At 69.3% G+C, this 25,454-nt stretch overlaps 1 protein-coding gene across 3 annotated transcripts; it reads right to left on the minus strand.

Annotated features, from left to right (window-relative positions):
* Positions 1-1,467: 1,467 nt before the first annotated feature.
* On the minus strand, positions 1,468-24,437 carry JAG2 (jagged canonical Notch ligand 2). 3 transcript variants are annotated; one of them, XM_047863614.1, is made up of 26 exons: positions 24,371-24,437; positions 23,818-24,168; positions 16,610-16,667; positions 14,985-15,236; positions 14,752-14,812; positions 11,419-11,549; positions 11,210-11,329; positions 10,906-11,019; positions 10,570-10,683; positions 10,312-10,428; positions 10,184-10,230; positions 9,903-10,073; positions 8,900-9,050; positions 8,635-8,787; positions 8,422-8,535; positions 8,089-8,202; positions 7,893-8,006; positions 7,600-7,716; positions 7,232-7,259; positions 7,060-7,145; positions 6,461-6,574; positions 6,239-6,354; positions 5,531-5,779; positions 4,940-5,071; positions 3,341-3,497; positions 1,468-3,026 (listed from the first exon to the last, which is right to left on the minus strand). In XM_047863614.1, exons 1-26 carry the CDS (start codon positions 24,434-24,436, stop codon positions 2,542-2,544), a joined length of 3,732 nt encoding a protein of 1,243 aa, XP_047719570.1. In that variant the 5' UTR covers position 24,437; the 3' UTR covers positions 1,468-2,541. The 3 variants fall into 3 exon arrangements, with proteins under 3 accessions (XP_047719570.1, XP_047719569.1, XP_047719568.1); XM_047863613.1 differs by lacking the exon at positions 10,312-10,428 and having other exon boundaries at positions 4,949-5,071; XM_047863612.1 differs by lacking the exon at positions 10,312-10,428.
* Between the last annotated feature and the right edge of the window lie 1,017 nt (positions 24,438-25,454).

A 25,454-nucleotide genomic window follows, 5' to 3' on the forward strand; every position in this document is an offset into this window, starting at 1 on the left:
AGAGGGCACGGCAGGGACGCGGCCGGCTGCCGCGCTGTCTCCTTGCGCCGCGTAGCTGGTGCGGAGTCGAGACTGACACGGCACCACGGGCCGGGGGCTTGGAGGCGGACCCACGGTGTAGCGGGCGCATCAGGGCTGTGATGCACAGCTCATGGCGGCCGTGGCTGGGCCGGCCGTAGATGCGGAGGTGCGTCCCAGCTCCCACCAGGAGGCCCCACGTGCGTGGAGACCGCTGAGGCCACAGGGTAGCGGAGGGCAGTCCGTTCGCGGCCTGGCTGGCAGGGCCCGGGCCGCACTTTGTGGCTTCCCAACTCCTCCCAAGTGTAGATGTTTTCAAGGTCCCGCCTGTCCATCAACATTGCTGCCCGGTATTCTCTGAGCCCAGGGAGCAGGTGTGGTTTGTAGCCCATGTGAGCGCTGGGACGCACCTGACGCCCGCACGCTGTTTCTGACGGCTCTTGCTTGCAGGGCCAGGCCCCCTCCCACCCCATGTGCTGGGGTGTGGGCCGTGTGGTCTGCTGACCGACCTTGAAGACTGACGCACGAGGCATTTAGAGATCTAGGACAAAGACCGTTCGCATGTGTTTCCGCCGGGCACCTGGGGGCCTGAGCTGCGTGTCTGCACAAGTCCGGCCTAAACCGTGACTTCTCAGGAGCAGACCTCCCGCCCGATCTGCCTGGGCCGACCCCTTGGCGAAGAGCGGGATGGAGCGTGACCTTTGCCCCACGACCATCTGGAGGACAGACGCCTCCAGGGTGCAGGCGACCATGAGCAGGGTGTCCTGCAGACCTGGCCTCTGACGGGGAAGGAGCTGACGGGGACGACGCAGGAGGGCCTCCAGGAGACAGTCTCTTACATGGCGCCTGGAGGGCCCGTGACAACAGAAACGGCTGGAGAACGTGCGTCCCGAACCATGTGTCGCCAGCAAGCAGTGGCTGTGGCCGCTCCCGGCCGGCTCCCCCAGACTGCATGCTTTCTCTTCTTTTCCTCCTAAATTCTGTTCTCGCCTTTGCTCCTCGACGTAGTGACCGCCCGCCCCTCAGGGGAGAGCGAACGGCAAGCCAGCCCCAAGGCCACTAAGCTGAGCTCCCGCCTGTCCCCCCAGCAAGAGGCAAGAGTGACTTTCAGCCACGGGTGTTCATTCTCGCAAGTTCTGATTCGTAATTTCTTAAAACCTTGACAGCTTTTAATGAAGAAGCAACTTGAAACTTTTATAACGCTTTTTCAGCAAAGCACCCCGTCTCCCCACTTCCCGGAAAGTTTCCGCCGGGCCCACATGGGCCACGCGGGATGCCAACGTGCTGCCGGCCCCAGGCGCCCGTGGGGACCCCGCGGCCCCCAGGCCATCATCCCACCAGCAGCCACCGTGGCCGTATGGCCTGACCCGCAGCCTGCACCCCAGCCTCTCCCCTGCGGAGGCCCCACCCCACCCGACTCCCGGTAACAAAGAACAGCACCGAAAAGAACAAGGGAGGCCAAAACGTTTAAGTTATTAAATCAAATATACAGAGTGATTCATTTAATATGTACACATTTACAAAAATGCACTTTCACGAGGAGGGGGGCCGGGGCCGGCCGGTGGGCAGCAGCCTGGAGTCCACGGCAGACGCGGACCGTTGCGAGGGGAGAGTCCGTGTGAAGGCACTTGTCGTGAGCTTCGACGCTGCCCCCGTCCCAGGGACAACAGAGCAGCCGGGAAGGGCACTTCCGAAAACACAGTTGAGAGATCTCTACAGCGAGCGCTCCAGGCAGGAGTAGGCGAGGTCGGCGGGCGGGAGGGGCCGGCCGGGGAGCCAACCGGGGTCTGCCCCCGGGGGCCCCGGCCCTGCCGAACGCAGGCCTCTGCTGACCTCAAGCGCCACCGACAGCCACGGGCCACGCCGCACATCACGGGTCCCACCGACAGCCTCAGGCCACACCGACAACCACGGGCTGCGCTGTCAGCCACAGGGGGTCCCCGTCAGCCACGGGTCCCACGGACAGCCTCAGGCCACATCAACAACTACGAGCCACGCCAAGAGCCACGGGTGGTCCCACCGACGGCCACGGGCCGTTGCGTCACCGCGGGTCCCACCGATGCCATGAGGCACGCCAACAGCCGTGGGTTGTCCCACCAACGCCATGGGCCACATCAACAGCCACAGGTCCCACTGGCTCTTTGGCCTGGAGCCACCGAGAACGCCAAATGAGGAATAATAAGGAAGATTCTGTAAACAGTGCACCACCTCTGCTAACGAACAGACGATTTGGTGAGGACACAGACACCCTTTGCTCTCTCCTGCCACACAGCGAGTGCGACACACAGAAACGTTACAAAAATAGCAACTATCCGAGAATACTCCATTGTTCTCCGCCTGACGGTCATCGAATAATTTATACAAGGTTAAAGAAACGTAGAAAATAAACATTTGTTTTTGGTTTTTGGTTTTTTTACACAAAATAAAGAAACTATGCACACGGCCTGGGCCTCCTTCCATCTGGCGGGTGGTGTGGCGCCCGGTGAAGGGTCCCGGTCGCGGCCCCGAGGGCCGGCCTCCGCGCTACTCCGGGCCGGCGTGGCGCGAGTCACTGGCGCTCCTGACCGCGCGGTTGTCCACTTTGGGGCCCGAGGCCCAGCGGGCCGGCCTCCCGGGCGAGCAGCTGGGGTCTTTGGTGAATTTGTGGGAGAGGAACTTCTCGGCCTCCAGGCAGTCACCCTCGGCACGGCCGGGCTCCTCGTCGTCGTCGTCCTCCCCCCCGCCCGCCCTGCAGCCCGCGGGCCCGGGCAGCAGCTCGCCCACCCGGCGCGGCGGCGGCGTGAAGTTCTTGCACGGGTACAGCGCGTCTTTGTGGCCGCCGACGCCCGGCCGCTCGATGGGGTTGCGGATGGGGTTGAGAGGGGCCCACTGGTTGTTGGCGCTCTCCTCCCGCGGCAGCCGGCTCCTCTCCCGCTCTTTCCTGCGCTTTCGGGTCCACCACACGCAAACGACCACACACGCCAGACACAGCACGCTGAACACGCCGCACAGCACCGGCACCAGCAGACCTGGGAGGGGTGCGGCCGTGAGAGGGCCGCTGGCTGCTGGGGGGGGGGGGGGGAATGGCAGGGGGGGGGCTTCCTCTGGCTCCGGCCTTGTGGGGAGGGACCCGGGGGCTGGGACGGCGGGTGGCAGGTGCAGCGGAGGGACCACCGGGAGGGGAGGGGAGGGGAGGGGAGGGCCACGGGAACTTGCGGCCCCTCACCCCCTGCCCGGCCCTGCCCCCCGAGCCGCCCCTGGCTCCGCCCCGGCCCCCTCTGCCCCCGGCCCCACCTCTGAGCCACCCCCCGCCCCCCCCCCCCCCCCCCGGCCCCCTGCTCACCCACGGAAGAGCCACCCACGACCACCGTCTCCACTTTGACCTCGGTGATCGCCAACAGCAGCGAGCTGTTGCCCCGCTGGGTGATGGCGGCTACGATGGCGTGCGCCGTGCTCTGGATCAGGCCGCTGTCGGGCAGGTCCCTCGCGGGGCTGAAGGACTGCGGCAAAAACAGCGCGACAGACCCCACTCACCGCTAGGGCCAGGGCCGCGCGCCCCTGGGCTGTGCAGAGCCAGGGAGCGCCGAGGCTCCTGGACGGTCGCCAGGGTGCATGCGGTGGCCGCGGGTGGGGACCGGGAGCCCCCAGGGCTCCCTGTGGGGAGACTCACTGGAGGAGAATCGCGCGGTCCGGCCGCCCGCAGCTGCCGGGCTCAGGGGAAGGTGGGCTGGGCCCCGACCCCCTCGCACCTGGAACAAGGACGGCCATCCCTCCCAGGAAGGCGTCTGGCCCTACTTGGCTCCGCCCCGGGTCTCAAGGGCTCCACAAACACGTCGCTGCCCGCTGCACGACCCCAAGGGCGCCGAGTAGCCAGCACCCCGGGAAACTACTGCGCCTCCTCTCCGTGTCTCCCCCTCCACTTCTGCCTCACGAGGCTCCCGGCTACCAGCCTGTACCCGATCCCCACCCCGGGCCCAGAGCAAGGCCCCAGGGATACCTGCCTGGGGCCCGGACTGCACATCCCAGGGTGGCCTGAGCCAGGGGGCACCCTTTCTGCACAGACCCTGGGGGACACGACACAGGCAGAGCAGGGGACCGAGTGAAGCCTGAGCATCACCACCTAAGACCCTGCCCGGCTGGGCACCCAACCCGCCTCTCGGACTCGGCCCCACGGCTGGGAGTCGGGGCTCCAGGGGAGGGCTCTTGGCCCACAGCTGCAGGGACCTCCTCGCTCCCTCACTCTCGCCCGGGAGAAACCCCGCTGTCCTACCCTACCGCTGCCCGCCCCGGACGCTGGCCGCTGGCCTTCCCTCTCAGTACCGCCTCCGGGCCTCATCTGCTGTCACTCGGAGCCGCCCACAGCTCCAGAGACCCCTGCCCGGGGCCCGGGCCTCCGCGGCCTCAGACACCAGACCTGAGAAGTCCGTGAACCGAGTCCGACATCCCAGCCGCCCATCCACCCGCGCTGCCTCCAAAATCCCTGGGGCTGACAGCTGGTGCCTGGCAGGCTCCCGGAACCTGCTTCTGCAGCTGAGCCCGGCCTCCTAGGACCTCCACCTAGCTCTCTCTCGAGGCCCCAGGGGGCAGCACCCCTCGCCCGCAGACCCTTCCTCCAGTTCCACAGATGGAACAGCTGACCCCACTGACCCCCAACCTGGAGCTGCTTCTTGGCTCTTCCTGCCCCTTCAGGCCCCTCCCGCTGCCAGCCTGGCTGTGCAGGCTACCCGTCAGCCCCCGCGAGGGCACACGAGGGCCCCGGCTCCCACAACACACAGCTGCGCCGGGACGGACTCCTGAGTGTGCGTATCAGCCCCTGTCCCCTGCACCTGAGGGCAAGCCTGGCCTGGGCCCTCGGACCCAGCACCTCCAGACAACAGACAGGGTGGGACCCTGGGAAGGGGAAAGCGGGCAGGGGCGGCCACCCCATCTGCCCGGTGCTCACCACAGCCACCTCGACTGCGCTGGCCCCAGAAGACGGCCGGTCACAGAGCAGCACCAGCAGGCGGTCACGGGCCACCGCCCTTGTGGCGGGCAGGGCGCGGATCCCGGAGCAGATGGCGCCCACGGTGGTGCCCTGGGCAGAGAGACAAGCGGCACATGAGGGGGATCCCGGAGGCTGGGGACCGAGGCTGCCCCACGGGCGCGTGGCAGGCAGGTCACAGCTCACGGCCCCACAAGGAGGAGGGCGGGGACGCGGGGGGTCCCGGAGGGAGCTGGCTTCCCAGTCCCCTCCTGCGCCCACCGCCGGCAGTCGGGGCCGGGGTGGCGGGGGGGCCTGGAGGCGCCCAGTCCTCACTCACCCGCCTGCCAGCAGCGGCTCCAGATACAGACCCAGGGCGGGGAGGGGGCCTCACCCGTCCTGAGCCCCCTTCCCGGTCTCCTGGCTCAACCCCCTCTGTCGTCCGACCCCGTGGGGCCAGGATCCCTGAGCGAGCGGTCGCTCGGGCCCTCTGAGCGGCCGCTCTGAGAGGACGGAGACGTCGGGGCTGTGCAGATGCCCGGGGCGCCCGCCTTCCGGGACCGGACCGCTCACCTGGGGCACTTGGTCTCGATTGAAGTGCAAAGTGAGGCGTGCACAGTTGTTGTCCAAGTGGCTGGAGCGCGGCAAACACAGGGTGCTGGGCAGCAGGGGCTCGTCGGCGCCACACTCGCCCCACGCCGCGCAGGGTGGCTGCAGGCACTGTCCGGGGGCCTTCTCCTGGCACCGCTGCCCTGGCGGGCACTGGGCGCTTAGGGTGTCGGGCCGGCCGGCCAGCAGGCAAGGCTTCCGCCCGCACCACACCTGGGTCAGGCAGGCACACAGAAGGACAGACACGGGGGCACGCAGATGAGGACCCGCAAACAGACACGGGCACCGTGCAGGAAAGAAAGACGCGGTTGGGACCAGCAAGGCCCGGGGCTGTGCCCTGCCCCGCCACGGCCTCCCAGGACGAACGCAGAACCAGAAAGGACCCCCACCGGAACAGGGGGGCCCTAAGAAGAATGAGGCTGGGCAAGGCCCATGCTGGGGGCTTCTGGAACCTAAAAAGAGTCTCAGTGTCCCCAGTTGCACGTCAAGAGGGAAGACCTTCCTCCCAGGAGGCCCAGCAGAGGTGGGGAGTACGGCTCTCCAGCCCCAGCACCAGCACCGTGGCCTCACGGGCAGAACGTCAGTGTTACTACAGAAAGGTGACAGCGTCCCCTGGGCCAGGGGTACCGGGACAGCAGGCCGGTCGGGGAAGCTCTGGGGGCACCCCCATACCTTGCTGCAGTCCCGGCGACCGTCCACGCAGCGGCAGCTGTTACAATCCTCCACCCAGGAGCCCCCGTGCGGGAAGGGTACGCCCTGTGACCAGCAGGACCTCCCAAAGACAATCACTGAGGAGAAAAAAACTGGAGTCGTCAGCAGGCTGGCCCTGGGAGGCCACGTCCATCCACGTCCCGACCTGGCATGACCCCATTGGGCAAGGTGCCCCCCACCTACCCTCCTGGCACCGTGGGCCGGCCCGGCCTGGCGGGCAGCTGCATCGATAGCCGTTGATCTCATCCACGCACGTGGCCCCGTAGGCACAAGGCGAGGACTGGCACTCGTCGATATCTGCAGGGAAAAGTGGCCAGGCTCAGGAGGCAGTGAGGGGGCCAGTGCCCACACACAGGGCCCAGGAGGACCCCCGGGCCGGGAGAGGAGCCCCCCTCCCCCCCCCACCCCGCCAGCTCGGGCCTTGGTTCGCCCTGTGGGGCCTTTGTACTGGGCCTGGCCCCGGCACCATCACATCGGCCCGGCTCTGACGAGCACCGTCGTCCTCCGTTCGCCTCTGGACCGAGGTGGACAGAAGCCTCTGGGGAACCAGCCCCTTACAGAGCAGCCCCAGCTGCTGGCACGGGGGTGAGCAAAGGGGGGGCCTGCCAGCAAGACACATGCGACTGAGGCCCGGAACGAGGGCAGAAAGTGACCGGTCGTGCCGTCCTTCCGGTTCACGGATACTGTGGCCCCGGACTCCCGACACCCGGGCCAGGCTGGGAGGAGCTCCCAGGGCTGGGGCCCCACAGTCCCCACCCGCCCAGGCGCCCCAGGGCCCTCACTGATGCGGCAGTCGGGACCCGCGAAGCCAGGGGCACACTCGCAGCGGAACCAGTTGACCCCGTCAACGCAGACACCACCGTTGTAGCTGCAGGGGAGAGGGCGGGCGTCAGGGGGGCCCCCCCGGCAGGCCGAGCGCCCCTGGGCCAGCCAGCCTCCAGGGCCGCCACTCACCAAGGCAGGGGATTGCAGTCGTTGGTATCTGTGTTTGAGGAAAGAGAGGAAGGTCAGCACTGCATCCACCCCCCAGCACCCCCTGGGCCAGCCCACTGGACAAGGCCAGCAGGCCGAGGGCACTGGGGCCAGGGCAGCGGGGCCAGGAAGAGGTGTCACAGAGGAGCCTGCCCGGGAGAATGCCTCAGAGAGCGGCAGGCTGACCCCCACCAGGACACATGGGGATCGGGGGCAAGGCTAACGAGCTGGGGGTGGGGGGCCAAAAGTGACACTGCAGGTCCCGGGGTGCACCAGGGCTTTGGGGCAAAGGCGGGCTCCCACCCCACAGGCCTCCGCCCACTCCCCGCGGCCCCCACCCACGAGCTCACTGTGCGTGCAGGTGCGGCCCTCCCAGCCGTCCCGGCAGATGCAGGAGAAGGAGTCCCCGCTGCCCACGCAGGTGCCCCCGTTCACGCAGGGGTTGGGCAGGCAGCTGCTGTTCTCGGCTGCGAAGAAGGAAAAGAAGAGAACCTTGTCATCTGATCTGGGCAGGCACGAGGCGTCCACTCACGTCCCTGACCTGGCCAGGCCAGGCAGAGCTGGAAGCGGAACCAGGGGCGGGGCTAGGAGCAGGCCCAGGGGCGGGGCCAGGCCCAGCGCGCCCGCAGCCCTGCCTCCTCACCTATGTTGCAGGTGCTGCCCTTCCAGCCCGGGGGGCAGGCACAGCGGAAGGTGTCCCCGCTGTCATAGCACGTGCCACCGTTGCTACAGGTGTAGGCATCACACTGGAACTCGCCTGTGGGCACACAGGCCGCTCAGTAGGAGTGCCCAGGGCGGCGGGCAGACCCCAGCGCGGCAGGGGCCCGGCGGGCACTCACGCGAGTGGCAGGTCTTGCCCTTCCAGCCGTCGTCACAGGCGCAATAGAAGTCGTTGACCAGGTCGTAGCAGCGGCCGCGGCTGTGGCAGGGATCGGGAAGGCAGTCGTTGGGATCTGGGGGCGAGGACGCCGGTCAGCGGGGGTCGCCGGCGCTCAGGGAGGGTCAGGGAGAGCGTGGGGGTGTGCGGAGGTGGCCCGGGAGAGACAGAGGGGCGGGGGCGGGTCGGAAGCACTCGTGGAGCCCCCCACCCACCCCACACAGAGGCCCCTTTGGGCACCACTGAGTGAGCTGCCGACCCTTGGGAGGAGGGCGGGGGCGGGGGGCTTACTCACTAGTGTCACAGAGCTCGCCCTCCCAGCCGCTGGGGCAGAAGCAGCGGAATGCGTCCACCTCATCGATGCACGTGCCCCCATTGCGGCACGGCTGCCCCAGGCAATCGTCGATGTCTGCGGGAGGCGGCAGTCAGCTGGGGGGGGGGGGGGGGGGGGGGCGGAGGGGAGGTCCCTGCCGGCCCGCCCCGCCCAACGCGGCCCGCGGCCACTCACTCTCATGGCAGTAGGCGCCCGTGAAGCCGCTGTCGCACACGCAGGAGAAGTTGCCCCCAGGCAGGCTGACGCAGTGTCCGTGGGGACCACATACACCAGAAGGGGCCCTGCCCGCCACTCTGGACTCCGACTCAAACCCGCACCCATCGATCACTGCAGCAGATGGGAGAAGGTCAGTGTGCCCGCCACCCCCGCAAACCACAGGCCCCACCCCACCCCACCCACCTCCGCAGGCCCCGCCCCACCTCCGCAGGCCCCGCCCCACCTCTGCAGGCCCCGCCCGGGCACGACTCCCTGGGCACAGAACAGTTCTTGCCGCCCACGTCGTCAGGGCATGCGCAGTAATAGTCGCCCTCCAGGTTGTAGCAGCGAGCTCCGTTCTGGCAGGGGCTGGGCTGACAGAAGTCTACGTCTACCTGTGGGGACGGCGGGGAGCATCTGTGGAGGCTGGGCCCTCACCTGGGAGACAGCCAGGCGTCGTATCCCCCCGAAGAATCCCGGAGGCCCAGGCCCTGTTCGGCCTGCACACCCAGGCGTCCGCTGCCGGAGCCCGCAGGACCGCCCATCCGACACTGTCCAGGCCAGTCAGCTGGACGGAAACACCTGCAGGCTACAGGCCCCTCCTACCGCCCTCGCCTCCAGGGCGGCCCGCTTCCTCTGCCTCGCCAGGCAGCATCCGGCTTCACCCCTCCTGCTGGCAGGAAGGCCGGCTCCTGACCCCCTCCAGAGCCACCACAGCCACGCCGAGCCCAGTCTGTGGGTCTTTCCCAAAAGCGTCATCACCAGGCTCCACCAGTACAGGCGGGACTTGTACCAGGGGCCCTAGGAGGCCCGCCAGTCAGGAGACCTGCCCCTGGCGCCTCTGTAGCCCCAAAGGCCAGGGCAGGTCAGGGCAAGGCGGGGTCATGAGGCACCAGGGATGTCAGCCACCCCTGCTCAGACACACGTGACAGTGCGGGCCCGCACGCCCTGGGGCACCCCATCCCACCCAGGGCTCCTCTGTCACATGAAGATCATTCCCGTCACAGTGACAGGTAGACAGGCAGAGAACCCGGGCCCGCCCCATCAGGAGACACTTGTCAGTACAGGTAGTGACCCTACGACCACCCCCCCCCCCCCCCACCACCGTCCCGGCCCCACCCAAGGCTCCGAGGCTGGGTTTCTGTCCAGAGCTGCATGCAGCCCAACTGCGGCCTGTCCCACACGCTTGGGTGACCTGGGATGATGGCATGCCCCTGAAGCCCCCGGGGCCGCGCCCCAGGCCTCACCTCGCAGAGCGGCCCCGAGGTGCCCTTGGAGCAGCGGCAGCGGAAGCCGTCCCCCAGGTCCTCACAGAGGCCACCATGGCAGGGGTTGCTGGCACACGAGTTCAGCTGCAGCTCACAGTGCCGGCCGCCGAAGCCCCGTGGGCACACACACTGGTAGCCGGTCGCCAGGTCCTGGGGCAGGGTGAGCAAAGCAGGGGTCGGTGAGCCTCCAGAGGCCACCCCCCAGGGCAGTTCCTGCCCGCCCCCCTCCCCTCGGCCTCCGCCACGGGTGTGCGTCTTACTTTGCAGATGCCACCGTGCTGACACTGCCCACGACAGTCCTTGATGTCTGGGGACAAGGGGCGGGGTCACGAGCAGGGTCCGGGATCTCCGCAGCCCCGCCCACCTGGCACCACCCACCCGCCCATACTGACTGATGTGGCACTGATGCCCTTCCAGCCCGGGACGCAATCACAGTAATAGCCACCAATCAGGTTTTTGCAAGAAAAAGCATTAAGGCACGGCTTCCCCTCACACTCATGGGCGTCTGTGAAGGAGACAAGGGGGAGCGAAGGGGCTCAGCCCCACCGGCCCCACACCTGGCCCCCGCAGCCCCAGCAGCACCAGCAGCCACAGCCACATGCACGGAGCACAGTCCATGTACGCGAGGGCCCCGTGGGCCGCTTACCCAGCTGGCAGGTGGCCCCCACCCACTGCTCGGGGCAGATGCACTCGAAGCCGTCCACCTGGTCCACGCAGGTGCCCCCTGCCGCGCAGGGGTTGGAGGCACACTCGTCGATGTCTGCAGAGGGACGGAGGGAGCGTGTGGGGGTGTGGGCCACGTGGGGAGGTGGCGGGGCTCTGGGCCCCGGTGTTCCTGTCACTCCTCTCCTGACCACCAGGCCCACAACTGCACGTGCGGACTCAACCACCCCACCTCGCCCTGGAGTGCCAGCCCACCCCCACTCTCAGATGCCCCCAGGTGCCAGGCGGGAGCCCCACCCATCTGAGCGGGGGCACTCACCGAGAGCACAGGTGGGCCCGCTCCAGCCTGATGGGCAGTGGCATTCGAAGCCAGAGGGCACCTCGTGACAAGAGCCCCCGTTGGCACACGGGTCGGAGGCACAGGCGTGCTCGGCTGCACGGGGAACCGAAGGCGGGGGGTTGGGGGAGGCCGGCAGCCCAGGCCCCCCGCCCTTCCACGAGGGTTCCTCCCCGAGGCCCCAGGGTGGGGGTCGGGGGATGCCTACTGCAGAGAGATCAGAGACACGGGGCCCGCGAGGCTCCCCGGGCACCCGCCCGAAGCCCGTAGCTGGCCCCTGACGCACCCCGCTCACAGTTCTTCCCCGAGTAGCCATCGGGACAGGCGCAGTGGTACTGGTCGGGCTCGGCGTTGATGCACGTGCCCCCGTTGGTGCAAGGGTGGTGGCTGCCGCAGTAGTTCAGGTCTGGAGGCAAGGGTAGGGCACTCAGAGGACAGGCCCCCCCGCCTCGGCCCCGCCTGCCCCACCCAGCCTGCCCCCGCTCGCCCAGCTACCTTTGTTGCAGAGCAGACCGCCCCAGTTGGTCTCACAATTGCACTGCCAGGGATCCACACAGCTGCCGTGGACACAGCCAGGGTATGGGACGCACTCGTCACAGAACCGCCCCTGCCAGCCGTAGCTGCACCTGCATTAGGCCGAGAGGCACGAGGCCCGGTGGGGGAGGGTGGACTCCAGGAGCCGTGGCCGCTGCGGGGGAGGCCCGGACGTGGGCGCGGTCACGTGGGCCACCCCCGGGGGGCCGGCGGCCTCGGCCTCTGAATCGAGGCAGGCCCCGCGCCGGGCGGGGGTGACGGCCCGCCAGCCAGCCCGCACCGTCACGGGCACTTCCCGGCCGCTGGCCTCGGATGGCCGGCCGCAGCTGCCCAGCCACTCCCCCCACCCCCCCCCCCCCGAGCTATTTTGGGACTCACCCCTGAGCAGGGCCCCAAGAGCAGGCGCTGAGAAAGGAAGGCCCTGCGGGGACCCCAGGAGCCACGGTGCCAGCTCAAGCGCTCCAGGAGCTGCCAAGGCTGGGCGGCACCCGGGGCCAGGCAGGCTGCTGGGACACCAGGGGAGAGCTCCAGGCTCAGCCCCCCCCCCCCCCCGACGGCGAGACCCCGGGCACAGCGTGTGACCTCACCTGCAACTCAAGGGCAGCAACCTCTCTGCCAGCAAAAGCCTATCGAAGACCCATCTCACAGATGGGGGATGCAGAGGCCCACCCCCGGCCCCGAGCCAGCAGTGCGAGAGGCCACGCTCAGATTCAGAGCAGTTCCTGACCCAGGAGGACTCACCCGCTTCCTGGCAAACAGCCCAGAGAGGCCTCTTGGCTCCAAGGCCACGACCCCAGGCCTAGCCCCGCCTTCAGCTATGGGCCAGCGCTCTCTCTGGGAAGTCCTTCAGGAGAGGCAGGCGGCTGGGGCACAGAGGCCACCCAGGCCACCAGTGCAGTCCCATCCCAGGTGTGGCCCCGCCAGAGCTGAGCCTGACTTGGGGGCACTGCAGTCAGGAGAAAGAGCCCATTGTCCCGCAGTGCACCCCGGGGATCAGCGGGCTACCCTCCAGGCTCTGGACAGGCCCCCCGGGGGCCCCCTTCCCAGAACAGGAAGGTCACGGCACGGTCATCGAGGCAACGTCCCCTCCGTGCTGGCACCTGCCATGTGAGTTTATTTTTGTAAAGGAAGGAGTGGTGGCCTTTTCCCGAGCTGCCCACAAGCCCCACCGCCAAGGGATGCCGACAGGCTCAGCAGGCAAGACACGGGGAAACCCAGGCTGGAAAGAGGGGCTCCACCGCCCAGCCCCCCACTTGCCAGGAGGGCCCGTGCACGCACGGGCTGCACGTCCTCACCCAGAATCCTCCCTACCTACAGGTGACGAGAGGGGACCGGGGCTGCGGGCGGGGCACCCGCCAGGAAGGACCCCGCAGGTCCCGAGGAGGATGTGCTCTCAGCCTTGGGTGGGGCAGCGCTCACCAGGCCCCACCCTCCCTGGCTTCCCTGGCCTGTGGCTCCAGAAGCCCAGGGAGGAGGCGGCAGGAAGGCAGAGCCATTCCCGCAGCATCCGGTGGGGGGGGGGGGGGGGGGGGGCGTCCTGCACTGAAACCTGAGCCCTGAGCCTCCAGCGGCAGCTGCGCTCCACCCACAGGGGTGGTGGGGGGCTCACCTGCTGCTCCCCACGGCCCAGGGCAGCAGGAGGGGGTGGCAAAAGATCCACTTCTCTCCCACCTCCCTCCCACCCTGGTCGCCCGGTCACTGGCCACCAAGGGCTGCTGGCGTGGCATCGAGGCGGTGCATGGCACCAGGGGGCAGCCCTGCTGCACCCCGGCCGCACCCCTCCCCGTGGACTGGCCTGCCCACGGTCCCCATGCTCACACCCATCACACGGGCCAGAGGGCAGGGCTGCAGGGCATGGCCCTGCCCCAGGCGGACCCAGGATACGGCTTGGCGGGGCGGGGGGCCTGCCCCCCCCCTTGCCCTGGGACCCTCCGGGCTCTCCTCACACCGCCTCCCGGGCTGGAACCCCCACAGGACACACAGAGGGGTCCCCCCTTTTCCATCTCCTGAGCCAGCCAGCTCTCAAACCGCACCCTCCTGTGCAGACTCAACACTGGGTGACCTGGGAAGTGACTTCTCCATGCTCAACATCCTTGTCTACGAAACGCACGTGACAGCACACCTGCCCCCAGAGTGAGGTCCTGGGGTCAATGCACCCTGCAGCCAGGGCAGGGCCACCCTCACCCCGACCCACCTACTCGGCCCACAACTGGCAGCCCCTCCCGGGGGCTCCCTGAGTACGTCCACCTGGACAGCCGGCTCCCAGGCTGCCCGTGCACCTCTGCGCCCACCCTCGCTCACACGCCGTACCAGGGCCCTGCTCTATGCCCTACGCCCCCTCCAAGTCACAGGCCCCGGGCCCTCCGGCCTTCCCGCCCCCCCCACCCCCCCGCCCCTCTGCCTGCCTGCAGCCCCCTGACCCTGTCCCTGGCTTCCCCTGTCTGCAGGAGGCTGACGGGATCTCTCACTCTCCTGGGGCCCCCTCGATGCCCAGCCCATCCTGTGCCATGTCCTGGTGCCCCCACGACCCCCCAGCCCATCCTGTGTCCCGTCCTGGTGCCCCCGTGACCCCCCAGCCCGTCCTGTGTCCCGTCCTGGTGCCCCCGAGACCCCCCAGCCCGTCCTGTGTCCCGTCCTGGTGCCCCCGTGACCCCCCAGCCCGTCCTGTGTCCCGTCCTGGTGCCCCCGTGACCCCCCAGCCCGTCCTGTGTCCCGTCCTGGTGCCCCCGCGACCCCCCAGCCCGTCCTGTGTCCCGTCCTGGTGCCCCCGAGACCCCCCAGCCCGTCCTGTGTCCCGTCCTGGTGCCCTAGACCCTCAAGCTTGTCCTGCGTGTGCTACGACGTGTCTCTCCCCACGTGCGTGTCAGGCTGGGTCTCTCCACATCCATCCCTCTGCTTTGGCGGTGTCTCCCGGAACAGGAGAGACACCGCCCCCAACGCCACCTCCCGTTCTCTGCCCTTCCGGCTCTGCCCAAGGCCGGCGGCCTCAGTCACGGCAGCTCCCTTGCTCAGCAACTCTGGCTGGAAGCCCTGCGCCCCCCCCACCCCCCAGCCCCCGACTCGTCTTCTCAGACCCCACCTCAAATCCACTCCGGGACACCTGCACAGCCACAAGCATGAGCCCCGGTGCCCTGTGCGCCTCCTGTGCTGAGGGCACCCGTCTTCGGGCCCTTGCCACAGGCCCCTTGCCACGGGATCCTGAAGGAGCACACAGGCACCCAGGCTCGCGGACACGCGTGGCATCGGCTCTGTCCCTGACATCCTGCTGGACCGCCGTCGCCCCCAAGCACTTACCTGCACTCCCCGGGCACGGCACACCCCCCGTGGAGCAGATTACACCCCTGTTTACACACCGCTGTGAACAGAGAGGACGTGAGAGGTGCCGGCCGAGGCCGGCCCCACCGCCAGCCCGCACCCTGCAGCCCTCCGCCCGGCGCCCCGACGGGCTGCCCCCTCGCCGCACCCCCCCCCCCCCCCCCCCCGCGCCCGCGTGCCCCTCAAGTGCTGCCCGCCCGGCCTGCACTCACCCTCCTTGCACTCCTGGCCCATCCAGCCGTCCATGCAGGCTTTGTTGCCATACTGGTCGCAGGTGTAGTGGCCGAAGAAGTCGTCGCGCGGCCGGCAGAACTTGTTGCACGTGGCGCTGTAATAGTTCTCGTCGCAGCGCACGCGGATCTGCAGCTCCAGGTGCGCCACGTGGCCGCTGAAGTGCAGGCTCTTCCAGCGGTCCTCGGGGTTGATCATGCCCGCGTGCGACACCCGCTCGATCAGCAGCTCCTCTTGGGGGGGCGGCAGAGTCAGCAGGGGCCACGGGGAGGCCGGCCGGGCCGCCGCAGGGGCTGCGGGGCCGAGGGGGGACCACAGCTCTGCAGGGGCGGGGCCGGCTGGACTGCCCTCCCTGTCGAGGGTTCGCTCCCCCCCCGCCCCCCGCCGCCCCCCACACCGTCTTAACACAAAGCTTCTCCCGCCCCTGAGACACACGTGGGTCCCGTGACCCCACAGCTGGGCCTCACTTCCAATTAAGCCACAAGGGGGTGAGGGGGCAGGCTGACAGCCGTGGGCACACGCTCTGTTCCGATTTGGGGTTTTCCACAATGAAAGGCTCGGGAGCCCCAGGCACCTCACTCTCCCTCCCGCTGCACCACTCAAGGGCCTGGGGAGCACTCCCGCTCTGGCCTCACAGTCCACAGCCCACTGAGCCCGTCTGGCCAAGGTGCCCGGCCGACCCGTCCCCACACCTGCCCGGTCCCCACCGACCACTGCCCCGAGCCCGGGCCCTCCGGGCAGACGGGGGACCCGAGGGCCCTCGCGACATCACCCTCACAGCGTCCATCCCAGCGATGGCCCTCCGTCCCGCCTGCTCCTCGGGCCATCCCGACCCCACCCTCTCTCTCTCTCGACGTCTACCTTCGGAGTGGCCAGGGCCCCACTCGCCCCACAGGCCGCCCCTGGGCCCGGCACCCAGCGGCCTCCTCCCGGGCCTCCACCCTGGCCAGACAGTCCACCCTACGCGCGGTGGCCTGAGCGATCCTGCCTCTAGGAAAAGGCCAGCATCCTCACGGGGGCCCACGCAGCCTGTGACCTGACTTTGGCCTCGCTGGCCTCGTCACCCCCCACCGTGCAGGCCCACGCTGCTCACAAACACATCGGCTCACCCCTGCCACCTGCACGGCTCCTGCCCTCTGCCCTGTCACCATAAGGTCCACAGACCCCATGCACAGGCTGGCCGGCCGGCCGGCACGCGAGCCTCAGGGAAGGGCCAGCGAGCCCCCACGTTCCAGGACACAAAGGCAGAGGAGGGGCCGCAAATGCAGAGAGCCTCTCAGGGATGCCCACTCCGCCGTGCGCCTGACATGGCCCTGGGGAAAACATCTCATCGGGAGAACAGAACAGAAGAAGCCAGGACTGGGGTCAGGGTCCAGGCACAGCTCTGCACATCACAAATGTGGCACAGCTTTCTAGCAGCCAGGGCAAAGAGGGAGACAGCACACTAGACCCCTGGGGTACGGGGTCATGGGTCTTTGTCCCCAGCAGGCAGAGGACCAGGAATCTGGCCACACGCATCTGGCTAAAGAGGGTAGCCTCCCCGTGCCCTGAGGGAGGCCCTGCAGGCAACTGGCTGCCCCAGCCACCCGGCTCCCAGAGGACTCACCATCCGGGGTGGTGTCATTGTCCCAGTCCCAGGCCTCCACGATGAGGGTGAAGGAACGCTGCAGACACAGGGGCAGGCAGTCAGGGACCAGGCGGGGCCCACCCGACTGCATCCCAGCCCTGGCCACCTCCCCTCCCCAGTGCCCCAGCTCTGCCCCCGGGGCTGTCCCGGTTCTGCCTCCCCGGCGCCCTCCCCGCCTCACTCCTCCGCTCTGGGGACTGGCTTAGTGCCACATCTCAACAGGCCCCGAAATGACCCAGGGGGCGGAGGCTGCCCCTCCAGGCCACGAAGGCTCTGGGGACTTGGGCTCCTGCAGCCCCAGTGGCCCACACCTAGCCAGCTACCCCAGCTGGGTCAGCAGGAAGGGCAGGGCAGTTGGCACACAGACCAGGGTCCCACGGGCAGGAGCACCCCTGGGCACCTCACTGGGGCCCGCAAAACATGAGGTCCTTCTGCGAGCGGAGACTCGAGAGGGACAATGCCCTGTCACCGCCCCAGCTGCTCCTCTACCGGGGCCGGAGCTGCCCCCAGGCCACAGCAGGTGCACAGTTCAACGGCACACATCCCACAAACCTGCCCCATCCAAAGAGCAGAAGGGAGGGGCCCTGACTGCACAGATGGGGAGACTGAGGCTCAGGGACTGCCCACGGATGTCACTCCCCACTCGCTCCTCCCAGGAGCCTCTGGTCCTCGAGTACAATGTGACGGGTAATGTCACCGAGTGAACTCAGGACCCACCCTCTCCACCGGAGGCAGCAGAGACCCCAGCAGTGCTGCCCTTGTCCAGCGCAGGTGTGCTTTCCAGCCGCAGGGGCCCAGCTCCTCCCGCCCAGGGCCTTCCGTGCTCCCGGATGCACACTGCTCAGCCCTCTTCAGACCAGCCATGAACATGCTGAACACCCCTCCATCCAGCCCTGGCTGCCCTGGGTTGGGGGCCCGTGGCACAGGGCCGCCTCTGTGGCCACAGGCTGGTGGCTTCCCCCCCAAGGTGGGGGGCCACGCGGGATTGGCCAGACTCATCCCGACCCTCGGCACCCCCCACCTTCGCGCCCCTGTGGTCTGGCTGTGCCGGGGAACTCACGCACCTCACGGCCAAAGGCCACCGCGTGGGCTGCTCCCCCAGCCCAGCAGCCTCCCGCTGATGCCCCAACCCGTCAGCACACTCCGGCCGGAGACAGACCCCGGCCTCCCTGGACCCCGGCCCCGCTCCGACTGCCTGCCACACCCAGCCACCCCCACAGCCTCTGCCTCCCTGGGGCACAGCCCTCCTTCGGGGACCCTCTCCTCGTCCCCACTCTAGGCCCGCAACTGTCCCTCCAGAGAGGCCGCACCACCCCCAGCTGTTCCCAGCCTTACCTACACTGCTGACTCTGCCCTGAGCAGAGCCTCCTGGATGCCCCACGGGACCTCACACCCACCCAGGAGCCGTCCTCCACCCCTTTAGAACATTCTCCGCCCACATTGGGCTGTCACTAGGCTCTCGGTCCCACATCTTGGAGTCTCCCTTAAACCCACTCCCCGTGCCCACTACCAACCTCCATCAAGCCAGCTACCGGCAGCCACTGGGGCCTCCACACTCCCATCCACGGGAGCCCCGATGACCCCCAGGGCTGTGTGTCTTCCCAATGCTCAGAGCCCTCCTGGGGCTCCCCGTGACTCCTGCCCTCTTCCCAACCACCCAGCCCCTGCCCTGCCTCCACCTCAGCCTGCCCACCCTGCCCCTGGACCTTGGTACACACAGCTCCCTCCCTCTGCCTAGAATGCCACCCTCGGGCCAGCCTTCCCCTGGCCGTTCCACTCCTGCTGACAGTTAGAGTACCCAGCTCTTCCTAGACCTCACTCCACCCAACTCATTCATTCATTCATTCATTCATTCATTCATCCATCGAGCATGCACCAGGCACGGACCTACTACGAATGGGTGAGTCAGCAGAGACCCAGGGGCGGGGTGCTGTTCTAAACAGGGGTCAGGGCAGGCTGTGGAAATGGAGATGTTGGGGTTGAGGCCGCAGACAATCAGGAAGCACCCTGAGCAGGAGGAAGCGCACGGTAGGCCCGCGGGGCTGGGAGAGCAGGGGCGCGAACACGGGGTATCAGGCTGCGCTTAGTCACAGACCCCGGTACCGGCTCGGGCGCCGATGCCGAGAGAAACGAGCGGTTGCCGGAGGGGGCAGGGAGGCCACAGACCGCCCGGCAGGGCTAGAGTGACTGCTCTGGCCACTGTGCCAAGTGGGCTGTGAGGGTGGGCGCAGGCAGGGGCAGGGAGCCACAGGCTGGGCACGAGAGGACAGGCCGGTTTGGGGGCGGGGGGGGGGGGCTGTGACCACCGCTGCAGGTCAAGTCCACCAGCAGGACGAGCACCTGGGCTCCAGGTGAGCAGGGGGCTCCTCCTGGCTCCCCAGAGCCCCCACGCCAGAAGCTCAGGTAGGATTACCACCACCTTCGTCCGCGCCCAGGGCTCCAGTTACCTGCTCCCACAGGGATGCGTACCCGCCCGCCAGCTGGGCTCCCTGCGCACGGACAACAGGAAGTCATCCAGAGAGAACCTGAGCCAGCAGGCGGGACAGCACCCACACCTCCCCCGGTGCCGGGCCCCCAGCCTCCTCCCCTCTACGGGGCTGGCCTCCAAGACTCAGTTTCCCCAGTGCCAACGGCAGCCTCTCGTCCCCGTGCTTCCTGACACGCGCAGTGTGAGCCAGGACAGGGTTTTGTCACCCAAGTCCCCGGAGAACAGGAGAGTCGATAGGTCCAAGCCAGAGGCTCATAAGGTCTCCCGTGGTTCCAGGGATGGGGCAGAGACGATGAGGGCTGGGCAGTGGCAGCTAGGACGGGAGGGGGGCCCCGAGCAAGCAGTCAGAGAGCCCCCGTCCCTCCTCCCAGGCCAGCCTCAGCTGGGCCACCTGCCTGCCTGGCCCCAAGAGGCCCATCCGCCTACCTGGCCCTAGTCCCCGAAGGCCCCACCACACCCTTTCCCAAAGGACTGCCCTGACCCACCTGCACCACACAGGTAGACCCCCGGCCCGGCCATCTGACTACCCCTCCCCAGCTCAGACCCCCAAGGCCAGGCCCAAAGCCTTCGTCTGACCCTCAGACGGGGCTGACAGGGCAGCAGCCCAAAGGCATGGGAATGGCACAGGGCAGACACGGGACCTACGGACCACACCCCGTGGCCAAGAAAGGCCGGCACTGGTTTCTTCCCGCAGCATCCCGCATCAGCAACCCAGCCCCCCCCATGGAGCCGGCGCCAGGAGCTCTAAGCACAGATACATTTCCTGAAACCTGAGCCTTGGAGAGGCCCAGGCCTCTGCCGCCATTGTCCCTAAGGAGAGGGGGAGGGGGCCACCTTCCCCCAAGGCGAGGCCGGAGAAATGGACCACAGGTCCACCCCACACAGCAACTCAGACATCCACACTCCACACCTTGCCTGGCTGCGCCCCACCTGCCCCACCCGCAGTCCCCCACCGTGAAGGTCGCTGGCAGCCTGGGGTCTCCCAGTGCCGTGTCACATGGACCTTGTGAGATCCCCGCAGCAAAGCCCCTGACGTGCTGACACCAGTCAGGCCTTCCCCACCCGGGGTCTGGGGATGGGGACCCCAGCTCAGGCCTGGAGATTAGAAAGGCTTGTCTGCCAGCCTGACTCCGTCCCCTCACTGGGCCAGCCTGCACCCCCCTCCCCAACCCCCGTCCACACACCACAGAACAGCTGACAGAGCCCCCCACAAAGCCCTGCCACGGGCCCTCCAGCATCCCTGTTGCTCCCCAACCCACCACCCCCTCAAAGCCTGAGGACAAAGCCCCTGTCCATTTCCGAGCCCTCCACTGGCTGGCGCGGCCCCTCCAGGGTCTACCCCGCACTCGGGCACTGAAAGCCCCGCCCTGCCGCCCCCACACCAAAGCCTCAAACGAGACCCCTGACACCAGCAGGTGACCAGGTACAGAGCAGGGTGCGGCCTGCCGAGTGTCATCCAAGCAAGCCCCTGGTCCCCTCTGGGATGGCTCAAGACAGCAGCCCCAGCGCGCTCTGGGGGTAGGCCCACGGCAGCCCTCGGGTCCTCAGGGCAGGGCACACAGGAGGGATGGAGGCTCCCCACCAAGGGCAGCCGCGGTACTCCCGGACACAGACCCTAGCCTGCAATCCTGGGCGGAAGCACGCAGACGACAGGTTCCCGCGGCAGTTGGGCGCAGCAGGGTCAGGCCCTGTATTCACATCCCACCAGGCCCTCCCTCACCGGCCACAGTCCCTACACACGGCCCTGAGCACACCAGGGCCCCTCTGGGACTCTGGCCTTCTTTCTGTGGGCTCCCCGTGGAGAAGAGGAGACGAGGGAGGCCAGGGAGCAGCCCGGGGACTTCCACGAGCCCGAGCCCACAGGGCAGCCCTGCCCCCCCACCTTGTGAGACCCCACCATCGCCCCACTTCACAGGCGGGAAGGCCCCGCACCGGGTCCTGCAGCGGCCCGAGAGCTCAGGTGGCTATACTGCGAGGGTCAGCCCCAGGCCCGTCTCCAGCGAGCCACACACAGTCGCCTCCCTGCACGCGCGACGTGTACAACAAGAGACGCCTACGGGTGGCGTTCTGGGGTGCCAAGTGCCAGGGCCTGGGCCAGGTAGGAAGGGGTGTGCTTCCTGCCGGCCCCTTGCTCAGGACGGGCCCCTCCGGCAGCCAGCTGCTCTGAGCTCACCACCCACAGGCCCCTCCAAACCCAGCACTGGCTCCCGGCCACACCCAGAGATGGCACACGTGCACACACGCGCACAGGCACGCGTGACCAAACGTGGCCTCCATCCTGACCGCCACGGGCTCGGCACCAGTGACAACAAGGAGTCACTGAACTCCTGGGGGGCTGGTGGGAGGCGTGGGTCGCGTGGGCCGCATCCTGGCAGGTCTACCCCCACCTCCCAAACCCTGGGCCCACCCGTCCCCAAACACCGAGCCCGACGCCAACCCGCAAGCACACGCTACAGACGGCACGGCCCACGCGGCCGGCTCAGGGCCCACAAGGGCTCAGGACGGGCCCAGGGCAACTTGATGGGGTGGGGGGGCGGGGGGGGGAGGCGGTGCGGAGCCCAGACTAGCTCCCTGTCCTCCTGTCTCCGGGGGCGGGGGCGGCACTGGCAGCTGGCTCCCTCACCTCCCCACGCTCAAGGCCCTCCTCACACCCCTACTCCAGGATGCCCGAGAGTCCAAGCTGGTCCTGGGCAGGGCCTCCCCCTGCCCCCGCTGCAACCCTCCCAAAGGAAACCCAAATACGGTTCCAAACGCGCCCCGGCTCACAGGACGGAACCGAACTTGCAGTAGAGCCAGGCAGCGTGGCCGCGGGGCTGCCGCCGGCGGAGCGGAAATACCAGGGCGCTGGCATCACCAAACCAGCTGCACGCGGCGGCCAGGATGCACTGTCGGCGGGGAGCGGAGACACGGAAGCCGCCCCGCGAGCATGCAGCGAGCCCACGGCCCCGGCCACCTCAGAGCGCGTCCCCTCCCGAGCACCTGAGGGAGCCAGCTCGGAGCGGGAGGAAGGGCAGGGACACGACACCAAAGACCCAGTGCCCAGGCTCCGGGGCTCCCTGCCCTGTCCCATCCCGCCCCTGGCCGGCCCGTGGGGCCAAGAGCCATGAGGGACACGCGCCGGCCCGCCACATTCCTCCAAGGCCTCCCTGCCCCCCACCCCCACTGCTGCCAACTCGAGCAGAAAACACATCCTCAGGTAGCGATTTGGAGCCACGCTGGCTCAGGCCCAAGTGCAGATGACAGGCTGCGGGCCCTGCTCAGACCTGCCTGCTGCACGGCTGTGGGGGTGAGGGGGCCGAGCAGATCCTAACCGCCTGGAGCCCTCCCATGCCCGCCCCTGCCTTTTCCAGCAGGGACACAGCTCCCACCCAAGGCCGCAAGGTCAAGGGAGACCCCAGAGGCCAGCCAGGGAACGCTAGGACGGGGCCCTGGCTAGAGGGGACCCCCGCCATCCCTCCTATGCCAGCCGGAGCTCAGAAAGAAGCAGAGATGGGGTAGCGGGGAAGGCTGCCTGGCCTGAGCGTAGGACGAGGTATCAGAGCAGGGTGAGGCAGGGGGCCCAGCGCCCCCAGAGGCAGGTCCTACCGACCCAACATTGGCCGGCCCGGCCTTAACCCCAAATCGCTCCCAGGACCAGGGCACCAGATGGACACTGGTGCGGCCGACGGTCTGGGGCCCTCGGTCACAGCCTGGCACCCTGCTCCACCCCTCCCCGCTCCCCGCTCCCAGACCCTCTATCAAGCCCACCTCAGCCGGCCCCCACCAGCTCCTGCACACTGGGGTACCTCTCTGGGGCCTTCTCTCATTCCTGCCCCACCCAGACCTGCAGCAGCAACCTGAGTGTGGGGGAAGGGGGAAGGGGGAAGGGGGAAGGGGGAAGGGGGCAGGCTCTGCTTCAGAAAGCAGACCAATCACCTGGTGCATCAGGAGACCTCCGCTGGCTCGCTCAACTACTCGGGCACATCCCCCTGCCTGCCAGCCCCAGAGCAGACCCCAGGTTTGGACCACATCCCTCTCAGCATTCCCGAGCCCACTTTTCAGCCAGCCTGCCCCCCACTGACCCCCTTAAAAACAAAACAAAACAAAACCAAAAGCCCACAGATAGACGGTGCCAGGAAGATCCCAACACCAGGGGTGTCCTTGGGCCAGCAGCAGGGGTGCGCCGACACTCGCACATTGGGTCCTCCAGGGCCAGCCAGGGCTGCCCCCCACCTCCACCCCCGGGCATCCAGGAAACAGCAGGGCGGGCGCAGGCTGGCCACGGGCCCGGGGCAGCTCCGCCAGGGCCTGCCCCAGACCAGCCCCAGCACGCGCGGCGCACATGCCTCCGCGGCCTGCCCGGGCCCGGGCGCCGCGCCGCGCCTCGCCTCGCCTCGCCTCCCCCCTCCCCAGACAGACACGCGCAAGGAGACGCAGGCACACGCCGAAGGCTGCCGCGCACGCGGGCCGCGGCCACCCTGCTCCCGCCCCGCCCCGCCCCTGCCGCGACCCCCGCGCGTCCACGTGGCCAGGCGCGGACGGAGCCCCACGGAGCACGCGCCCAGGGTCGGCCCGCCGCGCGGCGCCCCCTGCCGGCCCCTCCCCGTCCGGGTGCGCGCAGTCGGCATGTAGGGCCCGGCCGCAGGTGCCGGAGGGGCGGCAGGCGCCGAAGGAGGGGAGGGCTGGGACCGGGAAGGGGTGGGGGTGGGGGGGCACGTACCGGCCAGGCGAACTGGAAGGGGATGACGACGAGGCCGGGGTCCTTGTCGCCTCCGGCCCGGGCCCTTGCCCGCGCCCGATCCCCCGCGGCGCCCGCCGGCGGCAGGTAGAAGGAGTTGCCGCCCAGCACGGGCGTGGCGCCGTGGCCGTAGCTGCAGGGCCCCGTGGGCGTCACCTTGGCCTGGTATTCCTTGAGGCACACGCGCACGTACGTGTCGCACTCGTCGTGGCCGCAGCCCCCCGCGCGCGTCGTCCGGCCGTCGCCGTCACAGCAGGCGCCGCTCAGCAGCTCCCCGTTCACGTTCCGCAGCGCGCTCAGCTGCAGCTCGAAATAGCCCATGGGCCGTGCCGCCTAAAAATAAGGCAGAGGGAGAGCGCGTGGAGGCGCGGGCCGGGGTCGGGGAGCCCGGGCGCGGGGGGTGGAGGACCCGCCCGGAACCCCCGCCGCGCCGCGCAGCCTCGAGGGCTGCTAACAGCGGGCGCCCGCAGCGGTGCCGCCCGGCCCCGAGGGGCGGCCCGGTGCGCCCCGTCCGCGCCCCCCGGCCCCCGCTCACCTGCACGCAGAGCGCCAGCAGCAGCAGCAGCCGCCCCGGCAGTCGCCCCCGGGCCTGCGCCCGCATCGCCGCCCCGGATCCCCCCCGCGCCGCGCCCGCCGCCCCGGCCCGCGCCGGCCCCCCCCCCCCCCCGAGCCCGCCTGCCCGCCCTCCGAGCGCCGGCAACAGCAGCGGCGGCGGCGGCTGCAGCGGCTGCGGCGGCGGTGGCGGGCGGGGTCGGGGCGGCGATGCGGGCGCCGGCCTGGACGCGGGCCTGGGCGGCGGGCGCGCGGGGCGGCGGCGGCGGCTCCGGCTCGCAGGCAGCGGTTCTCCAGCCCGGCTCCCTTCCTCGCGGCGGCGGCGGCGGCGGCAGCGGCGGCGGCGGCGGCGGCGGCGGCGGCGGCGGCGGCGGCGGCGGGTCCCGGCCTCGGCTCTGCGCGCCCGCGCTCCCGGCGCCCGCAGCCAACAAGTTCGGGACGAGACTGACAGCTCGCTCGCCCATTCGTCACCCGCGTACCTGCATATGCATGAGGGGGCGGGGCCGCGCCGCGGGGTGGGGCTGGGTGGGGGGGCGGCCGGGGGCGCCCGCTTTAAAGGCGGCGGAGGGCGCTCCTGCCCGCGCCCAGACCCGGCGCGCGCTTCTCCAGGCCCCCGGGCGTCGGGGGTTCCGTCACGCCTCCAATGAACCCGGCGTGCGGGGGCAGGCGCCGCCAAGCGGCCTCCCCTCGCCCGAGCCCCGCCGGGTGTCAGGAGCCGGGGGTGGGGCGCCCCTGAGGTCACCGCCGAGGTCCCCTCCCATCAGTGCGCCACCGCCGCGCTCCTCGCCGTCCCGGGGGAGAAGCCGCCTGCTGCACAAATCAGGGCTCTGCCCCCACGCGGGGCGGGCGCGGCCTGGGACCCTTCCTTGGGGAACGTCCCCCCTCCGCGCAGCCCCTACCGCCTCCACGCCGGCCGCAGGGGGCGCTGCTCCTCTCCGACGCCCCTGCCCTCTCTCCGCACCGCTCGCGGGTCGGGCAGCCAGGCAACAGATGCTCCGCGGCGTAGGCTGGGTGCCCAAGTCCGCGCTGGCGCAGGGGTCGCCAGGCCGCACCCTTGCCGAACGCCT

This window comes from Prionailurus viverrinus, chromosome B3 (assembly GCF_022837055.1).
Source record: "Prionailurus viverrinus isolate Anna chromosome B3, UM_Priviv_1.0, whole genome shotgun sequence".
NCBI classification, from domain to species: Eukaryota; Metazoa; Chordata; class Mammalia; order Carnivora; family Felidae; genus Prionailurus; species Prionailurus viverrinus.